Source organism: Microcebus murinus, chromosome 10 (assembly GCF_040939455.1).
Source record: "Microcebus murinus isolate Inina chromosome 10, M.murinus_Inina_mat1.0, whole genome shotgun sequence".
In the NCBI taxonomy this organism is placed as follows: Eukaryota; Metazoa; Chordata; class Mammalia; order Primates; family Cheirogaleidae; genus Microcebus; species Microcebus murinus.
Window position 1 is genome coordinate 3661422 of NC_134113.1, and position 18461 is coordinate 3679882.

Here is an 18461-nt window from a genome sequence, read left to right on the forward strand (position 1 = left end):
CCTGGGGACGTGCCTCTGGGCGCCTCGGGGAAGGCAGTAGGTTGTATAGTTATCTTCTGAGGGGCAACATCACTGCCCTGAAACCACACAACCTACTACCTCACCCCGCCGGGCCCGGCCTCGCGGTGCGGGAGGGCCGCCGCCCCGCCCCGCCCGGCGCCCGCCCCCGCCCAGCCGTCCTCCGCCACCGGGCGCGGGGCTGGGCAGGCGCAGGGCAGGGGGAGTGGAGAGAGGGTGCCCCGGCGGGAAGGGGCAGCCCTGCCCTAGGCCGGTGTCCCCACGCCACCTCCTCCAGGCCGTGTCCGACGTTCCCGGCTGAGCCCGGAGATGGGGGCGGCGCTCCGGCCTCCCGCCTTCCCTGGCCGGCTGTGCCGCCGCTCACCGCCCCGCGACCCCTGGAAGTCTCGGCCACCCCCGGCCCGCGCTCCTTCCCGGTGTGAGTGCAGCTGAGGGTGCAGCCCAGACTCCTGCCCGGAGCTCCCCACGGCCGGGCCTGACGCCGGGGCTTCACAAACAGCCGCTTGGGCAACCTGCTCTCGGCACCGCGCGGAGACACGGCCGGCTCCATGCCCTGCTCCGCCCCGCTTCACGCTTCACGCGGCGACTCCCTCGGCCCTCGCCTGCCCCCATTTCACAGATGAGGAAGTGAGGCCCGCCGAGGTCCCACTGCACATGGAGCCTGGCCTGTCAGCTGCTTCCTGCACGGCAGCGGCTGTCCCCCACGCCCACCAGAGCTGCCCGCGCGCCGCGCCCTCCCCACCGCCCCTGGGGCCAGGGTCCCACGTTGCGTCCACTGCAGATAGTGCAGCCACTTCAGGAAAGACAGTAGATTGTATAGTTATCCCACAGCAGGGCAGAGCCCCAAACTATACAACCTACTACCTCACCCCAAAGGGCGCGGTCTTGGCGTCGAGCGGGGGCTCCGCAGCTCCCGGAGGCACCTGCTGGAGGGGAAGGGAGGAGGGCTGAGTTCGGGAAGGGGCTGGGCGCCCGGCTGGGCCAGTGGGTGCCCAAGGGCACCGGGATCCCACAGGCTGGGCGGCGGGGAGCCACCAGCCAGACACGGCGAGAGGAAGACAGAGAGGAGGGAGGAGCCCTGGGTGGCCTTCTGGGAAACTGTCACAAGCAGCTGGCTCACTCCCATATAGACAGGAGTGGCTGAAACGTCCCCAAGGGACTCCTGCACTGCAGATGCTGGGGGGAAGCTGTCACCTGTCGAAGGCCAGCACGTGTCAGTGGTGCTGTGAGTGTCCCCCTGGCCGCGACCCTGCCCTTGGACAGTTAGGGTTAGGGCCTCTGCCCCCTTAGTGCCACCACGAGCAGGGCTCGTGGCCCCGAGACTGGCCAGGCAGCAGCCTGGGGACGCCTCCCTGGGCACCGTCCTGCCCTGCTGTGCGGCCGGCCCGAGCTCACCACGCCACGGGAGGGGACCAGGGATGTGGCTCTCTCCTTCTTTGAGGGAAGCTGGCTCCCGGGAAGGACGGCCGGGGTGGGACTGCAGACCCTCGGGGGACACGCAGGCCCAGGGCCTGTCCCTGTGCGGCCTCCGGCGCCTGGGGGCCTGGCAGGACGACGGCACTTAGACGGCCTTGGGCCTCACCTGCTTGTGGGGTGACTTGCAAGGAGACAGGGCCCCGGGGCCCTCCTGAGCCCAGGGCCTGCCGCAGGGGCAGCCCCGACACACACTGACTTGGCCTCCACCTTCCTGGGGGACCTGAGGACCTGAGGCCCACAGAGGTAACATGGCCTTCTCGATGTCACCCAGCTGACGGGCGGCAGAGCGAATGTTAGACCACTCTGTTTCCCACCTCGAAAAACGGCACATTAGCTCCGAGCTCTCCAATCCCACTGTGGACCGGGAAAGTCTACCCTCCACCTCCTCCCACAGCCCTGAACGTGCCGCCTCCTCCAGGCAGGCACCAGGCCTGGCTGTGCCATTCAACCCTGGTGAGGCCATGACTGCTGATCCCATTTCATGGGAGGACGCCGAGGCCCAGGGGGGCTGAGTCTCTGGCCCCAGATGTCTGCTCTGGGCACGGTGGGGGTGCTGCTGGCTCTCTCGGGCTCTTCCGGGCTTGGCCTTGCCCACTCCGCAGAGGAAGGGCTGTGTCCACGGGGCGCTGGGACACGAGGTGAGTTGCCTACAAGTGCAGCAACCTGGTCCTCCCCTGTCCAGACGCTGTCCGGCTGGTGGTCGCAGACACCCCATGTTCCCGCAAAGCCCCAGAAGGACATCTGCACGTCCCGTTGCCCTGCCTCAACTCTGGACCCCTTGGCTGGCAGACAGAGCCGAGGTGTCCCCAAGGGTGGTCGAGGCAGAGCCAGTCAGGGCGGGGCAGGGCTAAGGGTCTCCTGCTACCCTCCCAGCCATGGTGAGCGGTCAAGGCGGAAGACCAAGGGAGACCTGGCACTGCCAAGCCACCCTGTGGGGTGACAGCTGTCATTCACCCCATCCCCCGGGAGGACGCTGGCTCCCAGGCCCGGGCTCCAGCCTGGATGTCCGGGCACGACACGTGGTCCCGGCATCCACCCCCAACTGTACCCCTTGGAAGAGCCAGGGGAGGCTGTGGGCCGGGGTGCGCCCCCAGCACGAGCTCTGGCCTTGGGCCCCGAGACCCTTGAGCCCTCAGGCTGGCCTGGCTGCTGGGCTGGCCGGGACCCTTCCACCCCACGCTGGTTCTGACCCCCGGCCCCACAGGCTGGGGGTGGCGTGGGGCAGGGCAGCCCGGGGGGTGGAGGCAGACGTCCTGGTCCACCCTGGCCCTCACCACAAGCCCCCTCCCCCTGTCTGTTCACCCCAGGCTGGAGAAGCAGATGTGACTCAGTTTCCCGCACCCGGCCTTTCTTCTTGCTCTAAGCGGGACTCTCCTATGTGACAATGGCAGGGAGCCTGGGTGTATCAGGGCTGCACCCCAGGCTGATCCACAGTGAGGGAGGGAAGGGGGCTACCTGGGGCACCCCTGTCCCGGAGAGCCCTCGAGGCACGGTGATCCCAGTGGGACATGCAGGTACACACAACCAGGAGCTTGGGGACAGCACACCCCGACAGGGTGAGGACAAGGCTGAGTGCCCCTCTTCCTCCCACGCGGCCTGCAACGAACCACGGCTCCTTCGGGCCATGTCCAGTCTGAGTGGGGAGACCACCAGGGTCAAAGGTCACCAAGCCACAAGGGCGTGGTGGGCCAATGGGGAAGCTTGCCGGAAGAGGGCGGGAAGAGGAGACATGGCTCAGGGGAGGGCACAGCTGGGGCACAGCCTCGGCAGTGGGACCCCCAGCCCCCGTCTAAGGAGATGGGGCCCGGAAAGGACCAGGAGGGACCCGGCTCCAACCATGGCCCTCCCCCACCATAAAGCCTCCCATAGCTCCGACTTCCCAGCAAGCACGGGGAGGCCCCGCTCACGTGAGGATGGCCGGTGGCAGGGGCTCCCACGTCGGCATCACTTCTTGGCCTGTTTGGATTTTAGAAACAAAAGTGACAAGTGTCAGCTTTGGAAGAGATGCAGCCTCGCCCAGCCTGACCCTCTGGGCCCGTCCCGGCCTCGCTGCCCACCCAGCCTCTGCGCCCGCCCGCCCTCCAGCGCGGCGCCTCCCGCCTGGCGGCACTCCCCTTGCAGGACCTGGACGGCACAGCCTCTGCGGCCAGCCCTGTGCTGGACGATGCCAGGTCAGCGATGGCCAAGCCCCAAGCTCTGTCCCCGCTGGTCGGGGCGGCCGGCGTTCCCAGGCTGGGTGGCCAGTGCCCTGCCAGGGCCGAGGAGGGCGGAGACGTGGGGGACGGCACAGACTGGGACTGGCCTCCCAAACAGAGGAGGACCTGAGGCTCCCAAGAGGCCGCGGCTGCCCGGGACCCAGGGCAAGGGAGGCTGGGGACCCTCCCCGGAGCGGGAACCCCGGGAACGGGCTCCCAGGACCCAGCTTGAGGCTGGAGCCCCAGCAAGGGCTTGCTGCGCAAATCCAAGGCTCTGCTCGCCCCGGCCTCTCCTGGCCACGTGCCCTCACAGGATCCACATGACGGTGGCAAGGCTGGTGGGACAAACCCAGGCAGGCAGGGACGTGGGCAGTTGTGGGAGAGGAGCACAAGGCAGGGGCAGGAGCCGGAGCCACTCAGGTTCCCTGCACCGTGCGACCTGGAGCCCCAGCACCCCACCCACCAGTGTGGCCCGAGACAGCCCACCAGGCTGTGCAGGGGGCTCCCTCCCTCCCCGAGCGCCCAGCTGGCCGGGCCGTCCATCACCCGTGCCAACCCCCTCCACGGTCTCTGCTCCTTCCCGCCATGCCTGGCGCCCCAGCTCCCCCTTCCAGACTCCCGTAGCAGCAGAATGCCCCGGGCAGGCCTCCGCACCCCGCCCGTCTGCCCGGCAGCACCGCCCCGCTCTTCACTGCTCCTGTCCCCAGAGGGCCCTGTGTACCCCAGGGTCTGCCCCTGCGGCTCTGGGACTCCCATCTGGACCGCCCAGACACTCGGTGGGCGGGGAAGCTGGCCGTGGCAGCGCCTGGACACAGGCCACTCGCCCCCCAGCCCTGCTGTGCTCTGGTGACCAAGACAGCAGACACTGGGACCCCAGCGGACTCCACCCCACCCAGGGAGGACTCCCGCAGGCGTGGGAGGATGGGGAGCAAGACGGTCGTTTCTGGGTGTGTGGTCCATTCACGGAGCCTTTTCTGCAGGGGCAGGGCCAGGCGCTAATTCTGCGCGTTGGGGGGAGGGTACTGAGGGGGTGCGATCTGCCGGGGCCACCTGCCCTACAGCCTGGGGGTGTCCGCAGGCCTCAGGGACAGCAGGGGGTGCGTCCTGAGACCGACCAAGGGACCCTTCCCAGCCAGCCTGGATGAGGGCCGGGTGGCCGGGCGGGTGGCGCAGCGTGAGCAGAGTCGCCGGGGAGCGAGCAGTCGGCAGACGCCCTGCCATCTGCCAGCTGCCACCTCCCAGGCCTGCCCGGCGGCCGTGCCTGCCTGTGGGCAGGGTGCCGGGCGGCCCGGCGGGGAGGAGCCAGGCTGGCCGGGACAGGTGTGTGGGAGGCTGTGGTGGACAGGTGGCCCTTCCAGGGCCAGGCGGATGTCTGGAGCGAGCAAGCGAGGCAGACAGACGGTGTCACCCCGAAGTCACCTCGGGCTTGGCTCGGGGCCACCGGGCGCCGCACCCCCCCCCAGATGGCCCCCCCAGCCACCCTGATTGGGTTTCTCTCCATAAAGCAGCCAGTGTCTCTGCTCAGCAGGCCGTGCCAACAATGCAGTCTGGGGCGCGGGACGGGCGGCATCCGGGGCTCCGGCGGAGGCGGGTCCCCTGCGGACGCGGCCGCAGAGCTGACGAGGGCGCGGGCAGCAGTCCTCGGCCGCCGTGGGGCAGGCCGGGGCACCTGGGAGAGGCCGCACCCACGGGGCGCTGGGCGGGGCCAGACTGGCGCAGGGGCGAGGGAGGCACGTCAAGGGACCAAAGCCTCCGTCGTCAGCCAAGTGACACCTCACTGAGATGTTCGGAAAGACAAAAATGAATGCAAAAACATCTGTGCTCTAACAATATCAAATTTAAGTCGAGACAGGCCGGCCCAGGGCTCCAGCCCTTTCCTAGGCCCCAGGCTGCACTGAGGCTGGGCCCCCCCAGGCCAGCTGGGCCCCCCAGGCCCAGGGCAGGACCAGCCACTAGGACACCACGGCACGCCACAGGATGTGGCAGAAAAGCCAGAACTGGGTGTGGGGGGCGCTTACGGGATGGAGCCCCCCAGGCCAGACCCCAAGCCTGCCTTCCTTTTAGGCCCAGTCTGGGGCCCCAATCCCCTCTCTGGCCCCTGAGACAGGCACCGTGTGCTCGGGGTCAGGGTCTCCACCACGCGGAGTCTGCACCCCGTCTGGGCCCTGCACCCTGTTCCCTCACAGCCACTAAGCTCGCAGGGGGGAGGGGCCGGGCCCGCCGTGCTGAGGCCACGCACCTAAAGCAGGGCCAGATACCCAGCAGGTGCCGAGTCCCGCAGCCCACAGACGGGGGTCTGCAAGCCCACGGGAGGAGGGCCACCTGAGATGCCAGGCAGCCTGGAGCTGGCGGGGGAGCAGCCCCGGCCAGTGGGACATGGCCCCTGCAAGGCGGGCACACCTACGTCCACGGGGGCCATGGGCTGGGGGACAGCAGGGCGTTCTGGGGCCACCAGGCCTCGACTCAGACCCCACTTTGTGTTCCACCAGCAACAGGCCTTGTCAGGTCAGTCCTCCGGGCCTCGGCTGCCTCCTCCGTCACTGGGGCGGGACAGAGGCGGCTCCCAGGGCTGTGCCGGGCCAGGTGGGCAGTGCCAGCCGGGGAGCGGCTCTCTGCCGCTGCACGCTTAAGCAAACGCACGCGCCCGGGGCCCAGAGCAGAAAGGCAAGGATGCACCGCCCCTCTCCTCCCACGAACACATCTGTTCAACCAACAGGCAACGGTTTTAACCTCAAAGGTGTGCACTTATCGGAAAATATTCTCCATTCGATCCGCAGTCTGGGTCACAGGCAGGGAGGGCAGGAAAGGACAGCGGATGGTGGGGGGTGACTGGATGCAACCACATCAAGAATGCCCAGCCAGCACCCTGACCTGCGGCAGCCCCGCCTGGCAGGGCTTTTCCTGCCTGGGCACTTGGGCTCCCATCCCCGGGAGGCTCCGGGCCTGGCACGTGGGATGGCCTGGGGTCTGGGCGGGCGGGTGGCATTCCACCAGCCCATCCTCGGCTGGGTTTCCCCCAGAGACAGGGCAGGGCCTGTGCAAACTTCACTTTGTGGTGACGGAATGTTCCGTCCAGGAACCGCAAGGGAAGGAGAAGGGAAGGGCGTGTCCAGCAACCTTCCCAGGCTGCAGGGTTCTGCCGGGAGCCCACGGGTGTTTGGAGAAGGGCCCTGCGGTCTATCCATGGTCCCCTCCAGCAGGGAACCGGCCCATGGCCACACGGAGGACACCTGGCAAAGTGGGGACCACCTGGCACCACCCCATGCTGGCCGGAGAACTGGCATCGACCTCCATAAAATGCACATACTTTCATCAGATGCCACCGCCTGCTTCTTCACATGGAAAATCTTCTTCCAGGAGGTGCCCTGCCCTTAGAGGGACCTGCCGTGGGACTCCAGGCGCCAGCGCCTGGCAGGCGGCAGGGCAGGCTGTCCCCCGATGCTGCTGTCCCCTCCTGCGGCTGCTGAGCACGTCCTGGTAACTGTCCAGCCATGCCCCTGCCCTCTGGAACATGCCTTTGCTGATCCGCTGGTGCCAGGAGGACAGATGAGTGACCCTGTGGGCACAGAACAAGATCAGAGGCTCGGCAGGGGCTCCTGCTGGGGGTCGGGGTCCCGCAGGGACAGTGGGGCTGTCGGGGGTGGCTGGAGGGAAGAGCTGCCCCACTTCTGTGTCTTCTGGAGCCTGGGCGGGCCCAGGCCGGGGAAGCTCGGCCGGAGAGCGGCCCCACTCTCCTGGCGATGCCTCCCCCAGGAAGCCCCTGCCCCGCTCCCTGGGGCTGGGCAGCGCCCGTCTCCAGACCAGAAGCCCCAGTGACCACGGCAAGACCTGCGTGCCCAACACGGGAGCCCTGAGGTCCCTGGGCAGGCCAGGAGCACAGGGGTGAGTGGAGGCCAGGGTGCCACTGCCCTCCCCGTGGGCCCCGCACACCCCTGCCCCTGCTGACCGCCGGGGAGCCCAGCTCCACCTGGGCAAACGCCATTTCTAGAATGGTCCACGCTGGCCCTGGCCATGGCCGAGGACTCCCTCCACGAGCATGGCTCTGACTGCGGCTCCTCTGGGCTCTGGTGCCCCCGCAGGAGCTCTGTGCACTTGGCGGGGAGACTTGGGGTGGTGAGGGGGCCGGGCGGGGCCGGGTGAGGGGCCGGGACTCCCAGACGGCCTTGCCAAGCCCTGCTGCTGCCAAGCCCGGGGCGGCCATGGCCAAGGCTGGGGCGGGGGCCGGCGCTGGGGCTGGTGCTGGGCTCCGTCCAGGCCGCCCAGGGCAGGCGGGTGGGCAGTGGTCTCCCTCCCTCCGCGCCCGCCAGGCTGCGCCCGCTTGGGCTACAAAATGGCGGAGGGCTGCGGCGGCCATTTTGTGGAGCCCTCGGAGACAAAGGCGGTGGGAAGCGGGAAGGCGGGGACTGCGGGCAGCAGGGCAGGGAGGAGCAGGAGGAGGAGGCATGTCCGCTCTGGAAACACAGCCGCCTGGCCTGCGTGGAGGCCCGGAGAGAGGCAGGCAGGCCTTTCTGGAACCTTCCTCCTGCCCAAGCTCCCAGCTCTCCGGGGCTGGCAGAGGCCTTGTCAACCCCTCCACGGGGCTCCGGGTGGCCCTGGGGGGGGTGCCTGCTGGGCACCACGTTCTCCCCCTCACAGCCCAGCCCGAGGTGGTGTAGACGGCCGGCCCCCGAGCCTGGGCTCCCTCTGGGCCAGAAACCCTCCTCTGCCCCTAACCTGCAGAGGCACTTGGGCTCCCGGGTCCCCGGGGGGCTCCGGACCTGGACCTGTCTGGACCTGGCTCGCCCCGGTCCAGACAGGCGGCCGAGGGGCCGGGCGAACAGCACGGAGACGCTCGGAGGCTCACTCCAGGGCCGCACAGCCATGGCCACTCGGACCTCCTGTGGCTCTCGCCCCGCCCGGCGCTCACGGCCCTGCTCACAGGCCTGCCCCCACCCCCCACCCCTCCCGGAGCCCCGCCCGGCCACCCTCAGCACCCGCCACTTGCCAGACCAGCCCTGAGGCCTGAGCCCCATCCTGCTCGGCTGCCCGGTGGCCGCCTGCTCCACGCTGTGTCCCCTTCTCTGGCCGCTCTGGGCAAGAGGCACAGGCCCCGCCACCCCCGCCACCCCCGCCGGCCTCGAGGCCTCTCCAGAGCAGAGCCCGGCAGACCAGCGATCCCAGCGGGGCCGCGTGGACTCCTGCTGGCCCTCCCCGCCCGCGGTCTCCGTGAGGCTTCACCGAGCCCCGTTTAGAGCCCCACATGCAAGGCAGAGACGGACAGGGCTGCTCCAGGGCCAAGGGGCCAGCCACACGGCCACCCGCCCGGCCCGTGCAGAGCCAGCCTGCAGTCGAGGGAGTCGAGGACAAGAGTACTGAGGCCCGGGGGTGGGACTGTGGCCGCAGCGGGGCCCTCTCGGGGCCACTGGGTCGGGGGAGAAGCTATTCCCAGGAGACCCCAGAGAGCAGTGGGGGAAGCCAGGGTGGGGCTGCTTTGTGACGTGGGGCAGCATCAAGGGCAGGTGCCACCGTCCCTGCCACTTCTTTTTTTTTTTTTTTTTTTTTTTGAGACAGAGTCTCGCTTTGTTGCCCAGGCTAGAGTGAGTGCCGTGGCGTCAGCCTAGCTCACAGCAACCTCAAACTCCTGGGCTCAAGCAATCCTCCTGCCTCAGCCTCCCGAGTAGCTGGGACTACAGGCACGAGCCACCATGCCCGGCTAATTTTTTATATACATATCAGTTGGCCAATTAATTTCTTTCTATTTATAGTAGAGACGGGGTCTCGCTCTTGCTCAGGCTGGTTTTGAACTCCTGACCTTAAGCAATCTGCCCGCCTCGGCCTCCCAGAGAGCTAGGATTACAGGCGTGAGCCACCGCGCCCGGCTTTTTTTTTTTTTTTTTTTGAGACAGTCTCACTCTGTTGCCTGGGGTAGAGTGCCGTGGCGTCAGCCTAGCTCACAGCAACCTCAAACTCCTGGGCTCAAGCGATCCTCCTGCCTCAGCCTCCCGAGTAGCTGGGACTACAGGCGTGCACCACCATGTCTGGCTAATTTTTTCTATATATTTTTAGCTGGCCAATTAATTTCTTTCTATTTATAGTAGAGACGGGGTCTCGCTCTTGCTCAGGCTGGTCTCAAACTCCTGACCTTGAGCGATCCTCCCGCCTCGGCCTCCCAGAGTGCTGGGATTACAGGCGTGAGCCACCGCGCCCGTCCCATCCCTGTCACTTCCGTATAATAGTGGGGTGGGGTCGGGCCTCCCACCACGGGGCCCAATTCCAGTTAAGCTTTTCTGACTTTACTGCGGGGCCGGAGCGAGGGGAATGTTGCAGACACTGTCTGCACTCAGCGCGGCAGTGACAACGACATGGGACACACAACACGTCTTACAAAACGGGCTCCGTGCGAGGGGCTCCTGCCCAGCCTGGGGCCAGCGCCCATGTTCCCGGGACGTTCACAGGCTGAGCCGGGGTGCTCGGCAGGCCAGGTGCACTGAACGCATTTTCTCGGCCTATGCGGTGTTCAGCTGACCGCAGGTTCGTGGGGACGCAGCCCCGTCAGAAGTCATGGAGCTTCTGTACTTTCCCTGGGACTGCAGGGTCAGATGCAAGGTCATGGTGAGGCCTTAATGTTTTCTCCCTGGGTAAATAAAGGGTATGTGGGTACTCAGCATCAGAACCAATCTCTGCCACTCCTCGACTTGAACTTGGAGGACACCTAGGGCTGGCCGCTAACACCCCCTTTGCCCTCAAGTGAAAAGGTGAGGTCCACCCTGCCACCTGCACAGCCTGGGGTGCATCTCGGTACCGCCAGGGTCCCTCCTCTAGGCTGTGGTGCCACACGCCGGGCAGTCTTGGAGCCGGCAGGGTGGCTTCTCAACGTGGCTCTGCTGTGGGTGTTCCTGCGCCCCGTGTCCCGGTTCCTGGGCACCCACACCTGCCGCAGCTCCTGAAGGGCAGGGCCGCCTCCCTGAGCAGGAGCCCGGGCCGCCACCCCGGGGAGCAGAGACAAGTCCCTTCGGAAACCAGCCAGCGCTGGGCGTTGAGCAGGGCCCTGTGCTGCTGGTAGGGGCTGTGGCTCTGCTGTCTGCCACTGAGGGAGGGTGAGGCACCCGGGCTCATGCCACAGGCGTGGCCAGAAGGACGCTGTCCCCTCATGAGGGACTGACCATCCGGTGAGGGCCGGGGAAAGGCCAGGGGAGCCGGCCACACCAGGACCTCCTCGTCCTGGGCCAAGTCTGGGCAGACCTCCAGGAAAGCAACTTAAGAGTCAGCTAAAAACAAGTCCCGCTGAGCGAGTCACTGTCCCCCCTAAACCTTCAATGGCTCTCCCGGTCCAAGCCGGTGGCACAAGGCCCTCCACTGTTCTGAGACTACAGGGATGGGGGGTGGCTAGGCTACCATGGCCCCCCTCTGCAAGAACAGGTCAGGGTGGCGAGCCCGCCTTTGGGTGGTCCTAACAAAGGGTATGTGGCCGCTACAGCAATTACTCAGGCACTTGATGAGCACTGAGTAAGCACCTACTGTGTGCACCTGGCCTTCTCTTCTACCCATTATGAGTATGGGGTGCAGGGTCTCAGCCCCGAGATTGTCCACTCCCCCCTCGGGCCTGTCTCCCCTGATCCTGGCTGTTTCCTGCACCCCCTGAGCCTCGGTCGCTGCACAAGGCGCCCGCCACTGGGCCCAGGAGCCCCTGGGGGTCCCACAGGATGCTCCTGAGGACACACCCTCGTGGCCTCCTGCACACCTGTCAGGGCTTCAGGGTCAGAGACCCAGAGGCACATTCTGCGCTCAAGCCTGTGTAAGGGACACAACCATGGGGTCTCGGTTTCAGGTGGTCCCTGGTGGCTGCCACTGCTGCCCGTGGGACGCTGGGGTCTGGGTGCAGGTGGGATGGGGGCCCATGGGCAGACCTGACTTAGGGTGGGTGCTCATGAAAGCACTGGCTCTGTGAACCTGTCACCTTGGCCAACACCCTCCAGGCCCCCCTGTCGGACGTCTGGGGCCAGCTGCACCCTCAGGCTGGTCTCCCGTGACAGCCCCACAGTTCCTAGGGTCGCCCTGCCCTGCTCTGCCCCCACGCTCTGTCCTTCTCCTTCCCTGTTACGTGCCACCCCCCCATCCTGTCCCACCCTTCCTGGGTCCCCTGGGGTCTCTTTCCTCCCCTCTCCTGGCCCACCCTGGTGGCCTGGCCTGCGTGCGGACACAAAGGCCGCCCGGGGCAGCGTCTGCAGCACCTGGCGGGCAAGGCCGAGCCCCAGATGGCAGAGGGGTCCGGGCCCAGGCGCCGGCTGCTCCTGCCTACACCCGCACATCCTGGGTCCCCTCCACACAGCCCTGGGAGCTGGGTCTGGCCCTGGCCCTGGCCCTGGCAGCAGTGAGGACGGGGGACAGCCAGGCCTGCCCCAACCCCATGCCACGCTGATTCCCAGGAGGCTAGAACATTCCAAGCGGCCACAATCCGCACCTGTGCGCAGATGAGCCGGGAGGCGCAGGGCGTGAGCAGGGACCGTCTCACCTGCTGAGCCCCTGGGTGTCCTCAAAGCTGCTGCAGATGGCCCTGCGGTCACCAGTCCAGTGAGGGCCGGGGAAAGGCCCTCTGGGGAAAAGCCCTCCAGAGGAGGGACCCTGGCCGTACCGAGATGCACCCCGGGCTGTGCAGGTGGCAGAATGGATCTTACCTTTTCACCTGAGGGTGAAGGGGCATTAGCAGCTGGCCCTAGGTGGCCTCCAAGTTCCCCAGTCCCCCAGGCTGCCCTTGCCCTCCCGTCTCAGACCCCTCAAGGCGGGTGGCTCCTTGCAAACAGGAACTTCACTCAATTTGTGTGCAGGAGGGAGCTCAAAAGATGGTTCCCGTCGAACTTCCCGGGGTGAAACCTGGGCAGGCCCCCGGCTGCTCAGACCCGGATCCTGTGGCTGCAGCAGGCGGCCGCCGTGCGGGGAGAAGGGGCTGGGAGCAGACCCAGCCGGGCCTCTGTGAGTGTGCGAGCGACACCTGCCTGGCTCTGGGGCCCTCCAGACGCCTATGTGCGCGCGTGCATGCTATGCACACGCGTGTCCAGTTGCAGGCATGCCCAGCAGAGGGCGGTTGCCAGGAGGGAGGGGACCCAGTAGCCCCAATTTCCACCAACGTTCGAACCACTGCACTGACCTGAGGGCAGGCACAGTCACCGAGGCTTCCGGTCTCAACTGGGGAAGCATCCAAGAAGAGGGGAGGAGACCTGGAAGGAGAGAGAGATGGCAGTGAAGCCCTGGGGTGGAGGCCCTGGGTGCGTGTGGGGTGTGCACGCCCCTCATTTGTACCCTGCTGGCTCCGGTCCGCCCTGTCCTAAGACCTAGGTGACAGCAGGCACCTCACTCAAGACCTCGGACGCAGGACATCTCCCCGGCCCGTCAGATGGCAAGGAGGAGGCGGCGGGCAGGGGCCAGGTGTGCCCATCCCTTGGCATGGCTCTGGGTGCTGGTCACCGGGCCCTGGGGATCCTCTGCTTGACTCCTGGATCCTGGGCCTGGGGAGGGGTCCCTCCCACCTGTTGGGGGCCAGGTTGAGTGCCCCCCAACCCGGGGACTCTGGGCAGGCGGGGCCTGGCTGCAAGTGGAACCAGCAAAAGTGGGGCTGGTGCTGGGGGTCCCCGAAAGGCCGGTCTACAGCCCCTGCCTGGCCACCCACCTCCTGGGCTGCTGCTGACCGGAGTGAGCACCTCCCTGCCCGGCTCCCTGGGCCTCGAAGTCCTGGAGGGTTCTCCAAAGCCCACGATGGGCTCTGCTTTCCGGGCGGCGCTCGGGGACAGACGCGGCATGTTCTGCAAGACACAGGGAGACCAAGGAGTCAGCGCGGCAGGTCTGGCGGCTCAGGACCCTGAGACGGGGGAGGGTCAGTGCGGCCCCTCCCTCTGCATGACCCCTCACAGCCACCTGCAGACCACCTGCCCGCCCAGCTCTGTAGCCAACGTGCGGGAGAGCCCACAAGAACTTTACTCGGTGGCAAAGGACCGTTAGAGACTTCGCCTCGGTTCCTGCCGACTCACATGCTCAGAAGCAAACCCCAACCGCTGGCTCCCGTGGTAGCCCAACCGGGGCCTGGACACCCTCGGCGCCTGGGGAGGAAGGGCCGGCAGGGCTCAGGTGCCTGCTCCCGACAGAGCATGTCGCCCCGTCTTGGTGCTCAGGGAAGCCCCCATCCCCCTCCCTCCAGCCCTGCCTTGGAGCCCACTGTTCACGGGGCCCGGAATGTTCTCCTGTCTTCAAAGACCTAAATCCTCCCCATCCTTTAGGTCACCTCCTGCAGGGAGCCCTCCTGGGTTGAGGATCTCCCTAGCGCTAGCAGTAGACTGGGGAGTCCCTGGAAGTCAGCTCACAGACGCTTGCCCTGCACGTCTCCCCCGAGGCCAAGGAACTCCGGGGCAGGACTGTCTTCATGTGGCCGAGTGTCCTTGGGCACTCAGGGCCACCCAGGACGACGACGGGAAGTGCCCCACTCACCCGCCTCACTCCTCAGACAATGCCCAATACTGGGACCGAGGCCTCCAGAGCCTGCCATTTCTCCCCCACACCGGCAGGAGCTCACCTGAGGCCCAGGTGTCCTGGCTTCCACGGAGCCTGGCTGCGAGAACACTCAGCAGGCCAGGTGGCCCGTGTGGCCTTCCCCAAACCCTGTCACTTAGAGGACCGGGAGCCACTCTCCCTCCAGACGGGCCTAGAGCTGTCGGGGGTGCTGGGGCAGGGAGTGGGTGATGCCAATTAGCTCTCGGCAACATCTCAGCCTCCTTGTGTCAGTTTCCTAAGACCTCCCAGCCTGGGGGGGGGGGCCCGCTGGCCGCTGCCCGTGGCTGTGCTTGGCTGTCACCCCAGCTCTGAACAGGGAGGGGAGCCCTGAGAGCCTGGCACACGCGGATTTTATATAGTGGCAACGTCTGCTCCCACAGAGGCTGTGAGGGGTCCCACAGAAGCTGCAGGTGATGGAGCGGCAGGGTCAGCCCAGGCCTGGCTGCCGCCACGTCTCAAATAAGCCTGTGGGGCCCTCTGTCCTGAAGCCCATCACTGTCCTGATCGTGGACAGGGAGCGGCCCCCAAAGGGACTGCCCTGAAGCCACACAGCCCTCGCCTGGGGGCCTGGGACCCCTTTCCCACCTCTCCTACCTGGGTGCCTGGGACCCCTTTCCCACCTCTCCTACCTGGGTGCCTGGGACCCCTTTCCCACCTCTCCTACCTGGGTGCCTGAGACCCCTTTCCCACCTCTCCTACCTGGGTGCCTGGGACCCCTTTCCCACTTCTCCTACCTGGGTGCCTGGGACCCCTTTCCCACCTCTCCTACCTGGGTGCCTGGGACCCCTTTCCCACCTCTCCTACCTGGGTGCCTGGAACCCCTTTCCCACCTCTCCTACCTGGGTGCCTGGGACCCCTTTCCCACCTCTCCTACCTGGGTGCCTGGGACCCCTTTCCCACCTCTCCTACCTGGGTGCCTGGGACCCCTTTCCCACCTCTCCTACCTGGGTGCCTGGAACCCCTTTCCCACCTCTCCTACCAGAGACATGGCCAAATGGGAACCCTGCCAAAGGTCCAGCGGGGCTGCTGAGGGGCAACCCTGCTGCCCAAATTACTAACCCTGGGCCCACCTGCCTGCGCCCATAAAGATCAGAGAATCCCACCTGCGCCCCCACCCACCTGCTGCCTGGGCTGGGACCACCTCCAACGCCCTCACCATAGCTGATGGGACCGCAGCTCCGGGGCCTGCCCGGGAGAAAGACCGCAGACGGGCACCCCAACAGCGCACGGCCGACGCGGCTCGCACCTGCTCAGACTCGCGAGGGCGCTGCCCTGGGCGGCACACCTGGCACCCGCCGGCCAGCACCCGCGGTGCCTCTTTTCTGCAAACGGCCCAGTGTGACATATCCCTAACTGAAACCCCACCTCCACGGTGCAGGAGTGGGGGAGGTGCAATGGGACAGGCATGTTCCAGCAGGGACAAACGCGGGGGACACTGAGCGGCCCTGGGTGGGCTCCCCCCACCAGGACCAGGACAGCCGATGAGGGCCCAGTCTGCACTGGACACACAGGGGTGCAGGATTCCCATCTGACAGGTGGGTGGAGCTCCAGCTGCAGGGCAGGTGTGGCCCCGGGGGCCCTGGCTCTGTCCCTTACAGACACGGGAGCCACACCTGACCCCACCCGTGAAACTTCAGCACAGCCGTCCCGGGGGCCGTTCTGGGGCGGGACTCAGCGGCAGAGCGCCGTGACAGGCTGCGCCCAGAGCCTCTCGTCCCCTACCGGCAATGGAGCGTCGAGGCCGAGGGACCACCAGTGCCCCATGCAGGGAGGCCCCCGCCGGTGTCTGGGCAGCGCCTGCTCCCGCCCGACGGCCACCCCTCGTCCAGCGGCCTCCCCTCTCCTATGCTGTTTTCAGTCTCTGGGCTCCCGAGTTGGACGAACGTCACGTCACCTGCCCTCAGAGCTTTCAAAGATCTTAGAAAGACCACCACTCCCTCTCGGGGCCGCCGGACACTGCCAGAGCCGCTCCCGTGCAGAGCCGGGCCCCGCAGGGCCCCCCTGCGCCACTGGGCCGGCCTCGGTGTCGGCATGGTTCTCGGCCCGTCGGACCCAGCACTGGCCTGGGCTAAGTGCCCTGGAGACGGATCCCAGCCACACCTGGCCCCTGCTCGCCCTGCCCGCAAGCACCCTTGGGTTTCCGTGTCAGCTCTGCCCCAGTGTCCCTGGACCAGCTTCCTTCACCTCTCTGGGCCTCAGTCTCTTCGTCTGTAAGATGGGCACACTGATGCCACCTCCTTGGATTTACACACAGAACCAGAGAGACTCTGCTCCCTGGCAGAGGGCTCAGTGGATGGCAGCACCCACCCCCCACCCGTGGGTGCTTCCAGCACATGGGATAAGTCACTCCAGGCTCCAGGCCTGAGAAATTCCCTCCTGGCCTCTTCGTACAACAGGCCAGCTCTAGCCTGGGCCTGTGGCAGGAGAGACTGGGCGGGGGGCGGGGGGGCTGCAAGGGGCCTGCTGGGGACACAGTGGCTGGGTGGCCAGCAGGCCCTGAGCACACACTGCTGAGGGCTGGCCACAGGGCCAGGTGGCTCTGAGCACCCAGCAAGAACTCTGACGCCAGCCAAGCTGCAGGGTCGAGGTCAAAGGGGCACGGGCTCCCCGAGGACTTGGTCTTATCCACACTGGTCCTCAGCATCAAACCTGGTCCCACTCAGGGGTGTCGTGCAGGAGAAATGACTTCGCTGCGTGGGTGAGCTGCACAGAGCACCATGCATGAAACGCCACGGATGGGACCGACGCCTGGCCCTGGGTGATGGTGTCCCATGCCCACGGCCCCCCAGGACCCCACACTGGTCGGGAGAGGTCAGAGATGCACGACCCAGGCTGCAGCCCCAGCTCGGCCACTTCACTTGGGGCCAAATGGCCCCAGGAGGGACCTTGGGGGTGCTGACAGCTACCGTGGTGGCTGGCGTGGTCAGGGTGCAAGGGGAGCTCAAATTCCCAAGGACACAGCACCTGGTGGCAGCGCCGTCATGCCCTGGACATGCACAGGCCCTAGAGCCCAACTCAGGCTGCCAGGAAGCTCCCAGGCTGTGCTGCCTTCCAGAAGCCGCCCTCTCTGTGCCCCAGTTTCGTATCTTAAAGGGGGTCATTTACCCCTCCTCTATGATGCCTCCGTCAGAGGCAGGAGACAAAACGAACAAACGCGAGATTCCCGGCCCGGCACGCGCAGTAGGTCCTCTCACAAGGCAGCCACCCAGATTCCACCAACCGCCAAACCGGTTCTGGAAAAGCAAGCCACGCCGGGCACGTGGCCGTGCAAACTCCCACCTGGAAACTGCTAGGCGAGGGTCTGTCCCGGACGCCGTCAGCATCTGTAACGGCAAGACGATGGCCGCTGGTTGTAGCAGGAGAAGACCCCAAGTCCGGCTTTCCGTACTGACGACATCCCCAGACGTCAGACGTGGAACATTCTAACCGTGCATCCGAGACACGAGGATGGACTCTGCCCTAAAGCAGCAGCGCCGGACGTGGGGGGGGGGCTGGCCTCGAAAGCCCCTGTGCGCCCCCCGCCCGCCCCCAGACTGGCTCGGCTCCTTTTGCGTGGCCCAAGTACGTCCTGACAGACGGGGCGCACCCCCCCACGGCCTCCTGTGCATTTGCAAACGTCTCTCTTCTGGGGGAGAACTTGTCCTGATCTTCCGGGCAGGTCAGTGCCACTCCGGGCAGAGGATTCATTTTGCAACCGAAACATTTTTTCCCTCCATTGCAAAAGGAGCGGCGCTCCGTGAACGAGATTTTTGCAAAATTGAGTGACAGAGAAAAGCAGAAGCAGAAGTTTTCGATCCTCCACCACGCCCAGCACACAGCGCCTGACGCCGGGGCTCACGTGCACGCTGACCCGAGCTGCCCCCACCTCCCCGCGCTGCCCTTCCACGCGTGACCAGTCCTGGGTCGCAAGAGAACAGCCCGTGACAGTCCATCAGGTCACGCTGTCACAGCTGCTCAGCCCCGACATCCGACCCTGCAACAGTGGCCGGTTGCTTCTCATTTTCATGCCTGAGGCAGCCACTCCACACCTGGTCCCTCGGAACCTTCTAGAGACCCACCTAAAGGCAAAGAGAATCGTGGGACGGATGGGGAAGCTCGGGGCGGGGGAGGGGCTGGCCCAAGTTCACACAGCCGAGCGGGGGACCCCGTCCCGCAAGGCGCATCTTTTTCAAGGCCTTCACTCAGCTGCCTCTGACCCACTGGACAAAGCTGCCGGGCCCCCGGAAGGGTGCGCCCGCACCAATGCCCTTGTTC

General features: G+C 66.5%; 2 protein-coding genes across 2 annotated transcripts in view; both read right to left on the reverse strand.

The window, feature by feature from the left end:
• Positions 1-1371: 1371 nt before the first annotated feature.
• On the reverse strand, positions 1372-8673 carry LOC142873313 (uncharacterized). Its single transcript, XM_076006916.1, has 2 exons — positions 6997-8673; positions 1372-3450 (listed from the first exon to the last, which is right to left on the reverse strand). The coding sequence occupies exon 1, from the start codon at positions 8549-8551 to the stop codon at positions 7265-7267; it is 1287 nt and encodes a 428-aa protein (XP_075863031.1). The 5' UTR covers positions 8552-8673; the 3' UTR covers positions 1372-3450; positions 6997-7264.
• A 22-nt stretch (positions 8674-8695) lies between these two features.
• Positions 8696-18461, reverse strand: part of LOC105867292 (uncharacterized) — a 29582-nt gene continuing 19816 nt past the window's right edge. The window contains exons 2-4 of the mRNA XM_076006917.1: positions 13333-13465; positions 12814-12883; positions 8696-10302 (exon numbers count right to left, since the gene is read on the reverse strand). Coding sequence (XP_075863032.1) covers positions 10276-10302; positions 12814-12883; positions 13333-13465 — 230 coding nt within the window. The 3' untranslated portion in view covers positions 8696-10275. The remainder of the gene's footprint in view (positions 10303-12813; positions 12884-13332; positions 13466-18461) is intronic.

Excerpts from the sequence above, each read along its gene's own strand:
- LOC142873313 (XM_076006916.1), bottom strand. The coding sequence starts at position 8,551 with ATGGCTGTGCGGCCCTGGAGTGAGCCTCCGAGCGTCTCCGTGCTGTTC.